The following is a 6730-nucleotide window of genomic DNA, read 5'->3' as shown; positions in this document are numbered from 1 at the left end:
TATGACCTAAATGAAAATCACATTTTTGACAACAAAAATAAAACCTCGAATGGAAAAAAAAAAAGACTTAAGAGGCTTGTGTATTGACTGTTCCTGGGTACAGTTTGTGACAAAGTTTGTGCTAGTGTGTCTCCTGATGGTGGTGTTCACAGTGACACAAATGAATTTATAAGACATCATAAAAACAAAAAACCCACAAGGCTGTTTCTCCAAAATTTTATTTTAATTTAAATTACAGGGCCAGCCAGATAATCTGATAAGAAATTTACTTTTCCTCAAGAGAAAGGAAATGCTTCCATGGCATTGTTAACGACTGTATACATCTCCACCTTTTTTTAAGGGTTAAAAATCACATTGAGTAACTGACTTATGTAAAATGAAACCTTTATAACACAAAAAGAAACCACTTCCGGTATAATAGTTTTGGTAATGTGAATATATTAAATGATCATAACTTCAAATGCAACTTTTCAACTTTGAATGTTTTCACATTTTTGTTTAAAAACAACAAAAAACCAAAAGTCTTAACTATCCCCAGATTCCAATGCGATAGTAACACATCAGTGTTTTCTTTGACACGCTGCACCCCTTTCTTCCACACAAAGGCTCTAGTGCTATGACAGCATTGCCAAAGTGGAAGCTGTTGTTTCAAGTTCTAAGAACCAGCTTGGCAAGGAAACCTTTCTTCCACTTGGTGTAATTAATGTTTGCACACGAAATCCAGATACCCAGCACTGGACCACGAGAACAGAATGATGCATCGCAGCCAAGTCTGCCTTCCTAAACGTCTTGGATATTTTCATTTCAAGGAGCTTGGATTGCTTTCTCTAGTTCCGATAGAAAAACATGAATCATTTTACACAGATTTTGATAAAGACAGCCTCAGGAAAACCAATTATAAGTGTAGACTGCCATTTCAATTAAATAGAATAAAATACATCTATGTTTTCTGGAGCTGTTTTCCTAACTGGTGCTCCTAGAAGGAGATCTTAAAGCCTGCTGAAACATCAATTGGGAGTCTCACTTTACTGGCTGATAAATAATTCAATTAGTAAGAGAGGCTAGCAAAGAATTATATAAATTTCTTAATCAGCTACAGCCATGCTGAATTCGAACTGGCAAACTCTGATTTGTAAGTTGTTAGTTGTGATCTTCATATCACTAAGATGAACAGATACCATTCTAATAACTTTACATAGATATATTCTAGGAGACGTTGTTCTGCCGTGGTCACAGTAACAAAAAAGTGGTGCAAAATCAGTTACTTTATAAATACTGATAATTTGCAGCATTAAGGAACAGGACATTAAAAAAAATAAATTTCCCCATAGGACACCTATGACTAGGAACTCTTCTTTTCCTAAGAGAAGCCAAAGTTTTAATTATTCAGTTTCACAACTATTGTACTGGATTACTTTAAGAAAGAAAAGGTGCTCTACAGAGGTCTCCCACACACACAAAGAATCGGCGTTAATTTAGCATAATCGGTATCATTCATAGATCTGGAGAACTCATGACTCATTTTAAATGAATAAGGCCAATATTATGCAGGAAAGTGTAGCTGACTTGAGTTCCAGGTCTGTATTGTAGCCTACTGATGGCACCCCATTGGATAACTGAATACAAAGGATTGGTTTACTTTTTCTTTTAATGCTGTGATACTTAAATGTTAAATCAGCATTTTCAGGTGATCTTAAGTATTTCAATTACATATGAGCATTCATTTTTTGCAAAAACTCAATATTAGGTAATAGTTACATACTAATACAATAACATTCCTCTGCTGTACAAATTAAATCATTTAAAAGAAATGAGCATTCTAAGAATTATATACAAAAGAAAACTTTAAGCATTGTTGAAATGAAATGCGAGGTGTCGTTGCTAGCTCTACTGTTTTAAAATACCTTCAAAAAGTAAAATTAACAAATACCCTTCAACATATCCAGGTTTACAAGTCTCAAGAAAATCAAATGTCAAAAAATTCTAGAAAGCTGTGAAAAGCATATATACATTTTCCTTATGACCTTACGAAGCTTCACAATTTTGAGAAGCTGCTAAGTTTCAGTATCAATTTATTCGTGTGTCAACTTTATCCACCCAAGAAGCTCACATCTTGGATATAGTTCCCCTATGATTTCAAATAAAGCTCTGCACAGTCTTCCATTAGTGAAGGCATATAATCTTACCAAGAATCCACACCCAGATCTTTAACAAAGATAAATGCAAACAAGCAGGTTTGCTCTGATAATATCAGTGCCCTCTTCCCCTAACACACACTATCATCTATGCATTTGCCTTCATGAACCTAGCCATGTTCAGAACTTCTACAGCAAACGGAGTCTTTGAATTCTGAAATGACACAAAGATCAAGAAAAAGTCCACGTGTGCTCTAGTGTGCAAGAAAGCAGCAGCTACGTTCTCCAACTTGGACTAAAAAAAACAAACAAGGTAAAATGAAAACCGTTCACTTAACAGCAGATTAGCAGTAATGTTCCTCATGAATCGATAACAGTGCCTGATGCTGAATAGCTAACAGCAAATGCTGAATTTGGATTTAATATTTTAGATGTTTATTGGAAATTAGGCTTCTTGCTGAGCTGGTCTCTTCAAATCCCTGATCTGTTTAACTAAATAGGTCTTCTCATCGTTAAACTGTTCATCCTCGGTCCTGTCATTCTGGAACTTGCTGAGGAACTCTATAAGTTTGGTCTGGTTCTTGAGGAGGATGTCTAGGATGGGCTGCGTCTTGTTAGGATTGGCTACAAACACCTGCACAGAGAAAAATCAACATCAGCCACAGGGAAAGAACAAGACACAGAGACATCTATGCCGCAGTTAGCAGAGCACATGCTATACACATCCAGTGCTTCCCTGGGGCCTGTGGTGAAGCCAGGATTATTAATTCAGAGGTGTTCGCTTTGGAAGACCTTATTTTACAATTTAAAAAAGGGGGAGAATTACATGTTTTAGCACAAAAAGGACTGACATATTCACTCATGCTCTGAAACTCAGCAGTTGGTATTAAATATAGACTTTGATTTTAGAATAAAATGAGCAGGAGTTATTTCTGGGCAGAGGAGGTCAGAATGGATTTTAAGAACAAAAAGCTCCGTGGAAAGCATTAAGAAATGGATTACCCTTTATTTGTGATTAATAATCTTCTATGCCAAAGATAAATTACACCCCTCTACAAATAAACTTTTCTTGTTCCCAAAGGCAAATGGTATATACCCTGTTTCTGGGTCTATTTTTGTTTAAATGTTGTACCACACAACTATGAAAAGTGACTGAACTGAGCTGTGTCACTGAGATTACCAAAATGAACCTAATAAAACTTCAGTAATTTGTAAATGAAATGGGATGAACAACTAGTGTTTATGCTTTTAGTACTCTACCTTAAAAACGTGGAAGGCCTCAAACTGGATGTTACGGCTTTTGTCTCGTAGAAGGTTCATCATTAACTTGAGGTTCTCAGGTTTACTGATGTATTTTGTCATAATTGTGAAGTTGTGTCTGTCTAATAGTAGCTCACCGAGAAGCTGAGAAGACAAACAATTACTCTTCCATTATCATTTAAGATTTGAAGTAAAACCAAAGTTTTAAAAACAATTCATTAAATAATCATCATTATTAAGCACAGAATATTAGTAGGCACTCAACAGACTGATGAACTGAATTATGACCTAAAAGCTAACGAGTGCCCAAAAGCTAACGAATTATGACCTAAAAGCTAATAGTGACCTAAAAGCTAACGATTTACTTGAACACCTACCTTTTCTTCTGGGGTTTAAACCTATGGTGAGTCTGACACTGCTCTCTGAAGAGGACATTCAAGTCACATTTGGCCCAGAATCTGAGCCTGTCAGAACCTATTCTTTAAATATGCATTTGTGTTATCTCAGTAAAAAGAAACTATCAAAGAAACTGGTCAGACGATACGTTACTGAATAACTATATACCTTAGCTTAATTTTAAAATATTTTACTATTTTTTATTTTATTTATCTGAACTTTACAGGACAAAGGGTTTCATGTACAAAGTTTTCCACATACTTACCCCTAAACACACCAAACTTATCATTTTATCTTATCTGATTCAGAAAGGTTTATAAAAACAAGTACTTTTCTGTTCCTTCTTAAGCAAGGTATCCTGAAGATACTCTAAGCTTTTCTTAGTGACTCCTCAACATCACTAAAAATGACATTAATTAAGCTAAAAAAAAGTCCGTGCCTTCAGCTAAGTCTGTGCTTCCTGAGTTCTATGGAGCTGACTATACCGTATCAGCCCTTAATTTTAAAATCGTCCCTGCTTGTTCTAGATTTCTCTTTTTCTGAAGCCAGCAGTCACCTCTTCATGCTGTCAGTGTGCCAACTTCTAGTCAAGGACTAGTGTGCAGGTGGTATAACCTGCCTGGGGACAGGGACCAAGCCGCAGTCCTTGTGGACACAGGCAGAAGCAGAACAGTGGAGAGCCTGGCCCCTGGCACCAGCCTGCCTGGGTTCCAGTCCTGACTCCCTGCTCCCTGTGAGTTCTATAACCTTGAGAATGTTATTTAACTTCTCTGTGCCTCAGTTTTATCATCTGTACAATGGGAGTGGATAATGGTACCTATATCTTATGAGAGTATAGTGAGAAATAAAAGCATGAATACATGCAAAGCACGTTGGACCCGAGTCTAATAAGAGACATGGAGTGAGGTCTAAGGGAAGGAAAATGCATGGATAGAGCTACTTTGCCATGGTTTACTTGCTGTTATTAATTCCTTTCTGGGTTCCTGGCTATGTTCTAGATACTTGAAGTTTCCAGATAACTGATCTCTAGATAAATAACATGTCATCATAGTAAATCAAAAATAACCTGATGTGCAGGAAAACAAATCTATTCTACTTAGGATTTATAAAGAATTTAGAGGAAGAATTCAAAAGCTCCGATAGGTTTCACATCAAATCTGAATCACGAAATATACAACTTTCAAAGTAAGAAGCCCAGTATTTACTCTTATGGAGGCTCAAAAGGTAGTATTAAGTATGTATAGACTTATTGGGTATTCATTTTCTGTCACAGAAACCAAAGAAATACTGAAAATGACTCATTTCAATGTGATTATCTAGAGAAGGATGACCAGTAATTTAAAGAATTTCTTTGGACATAAAATAAAAAATTGGGGGAATTCCCTGGCGGTCCAGTGGTTAGGACTCCACGCTCTCACTGCCGAGGGCCAGGGTTCATTCCCTGATCTCAGAATTAAGATCCCATAAGCCATGCAGCGGGGCCAAAAATAAACAAACAAAAACAAACAAACAAACAAATAAATTGAAGCTTGGTACAGGGAATACAAATTTGCTGGTAAAATAAATATAGAGATAAATAAATGCCAATGTGGCAGTAAAAAAGAGAGTACAAATTAAAGTACATTTTTAGAGTACCACTGGTCCTCAAAATTTCTCCATGTGTTCATGAGAAACTGTAGGAATGAAAGACTTGCTTCATATCCATTCCTTTGCTAGCCATACAGTGTCTCTGGGGCAACGATTCAAATCTGCTGTTGTAGCCGAAACAGCCACAGACAATATGTAAATAAAAGAATGCATCTGTGTTCCAATAAAACTTTATTTACAAAAATACACAGTGGGCTGGATTTGGTAGTTTGCCAAACCCTGTTCTAGAGTTTTAAATTTTTATTTAAGTTTCAAATGGAATTGTCCACATCCTATTTTGATACAAAGCAGCCAAACTCGTCTGCGGTTCACAGTGTCACTGCCCACGGCCACCCCCCTCCCCTCACACAGCAAGCTTGTGCCATCTGGGCAGCATTCTGGGGAACAAAACACCTGCAGCGCCTTCAATTCGGTGATACGATTCTAAGTTTTAACAATAGGCTCCAAAATCTAAAATACCTCATTACTAAGTGATTAAATCCTCTTCAAAATTCTGTATGTTCCATTTTGGTATCTCTAACACATGAGGAGGTGAGCAGGGGCAGCTGCCCCGCGTGAACCACTGCTGAACCCCGCCCGCTCCTTTCCACAAAAATCTTGACCATGGGCAAATGCATTTTCCCTGCAAAGGTCTAGAACCCATAGCACCATATCTCCCTTTCCCCAAACACACATTTCAAATAAGGGGTGGAGAGAAATGAACTACTTCAATAATCTGTCATACCTTGAGTGACTGTCTTTTTGTCACATAATTTTCTGAATGAAGTAACTTCTCATATTCACTGAAGAACTAAAAGACAAGAAAACACGTATCAGAGTTATTTTTTTAAAGACCAGTAGATAACATTAAAAAGCCTGAGTACAAACTTCTAACAGCACAAAGGCCAATCGCTGCCCAAGCTCAGCCCCTCCTGTCTGCTTCACACCCATCCTCAAAGTGATACCCACTGGTTACCTCCATGAAGAAGGCTCCCGGCCCCCTCCCAGCTCTAGCCAGGTGCGCATATAGCTTAAATCTGGTCCTCTTCTGTCCAAACTCCATATGCACACAACATAACTCCCTTTCCCCCCACTGTTTTCTCACTGTTGAGTCAGCTCTCATTTCCTGGTGTTAGATTAGAAAATTCCTATTTTTAACAACTCAACTAGTCCAAAGCACAAGCACAAAGAGAAAAGTTGCCTGTTCTTTCAAAGCAAGAAGAGAAAATAATTAAAAATAGAAGAGAGGAGAAAATCAGCACTTTTAAATAGGTAGGTGTCCCAAAGAAGGTAGGACTTGAGCTCAAACTTGA

General features: G+C 37.3%; 1 protein-coding gene across 3 annotated transcripts in view; it reads right to left on the bottom strand.

Annotated features, from left to right (window-relative positions):
- Window positions 1-200: 200 nt before the first annotated feature.
- Window positions 201-6730, bottom strand: part of CAB39 (calcium binding protein 39) — an 87807-nt gene continuing 81277 nt past the window's right edge. For all 3 annotated transcript variants that reach the window (XM_059928913.1, XM_059928914.1, XM_059928915.1), the window contains exons 7-9: window positions 6163-6228; window positions 3396-3539; window positions 201-2769 (exon numbers count right to left, since the gene is read on the bottom strand). In XM_059928913.1, the coding sequence (XP_059784896.1) occupies window positions 2581-2769; window positions 3396-3539; window positions 6163-6228 (399 nt within the window). In that variant the 3' untranslated portion in view covers window positions 201-2580. The remainder of the gene's footprint in view (window positions 2770-3395; window positions 3540-6162; window positions 6229-6730) is intronic.

Source organism: Balaenoptera ricei, chromosome 7, assembly GCF_028023285.1.
Source record: "Balaenoptera ricei isolate mBalRic1 chromosome 7, mBalRic1.hap2, whole genome shotgun sequence".
NCBI classification, from domain to species: domain Eukaryota; kingdom Metazoa; phylum Chordata; class Mammalia; order Artiodactyla; family Balaenopteridae; genus Balaenoptera; species Balaenoptera ricei.
Note: the sequence above shows the minus strand (reverse complement) of the source record. Positions and strands in the feature narration are given on the sequence as shown.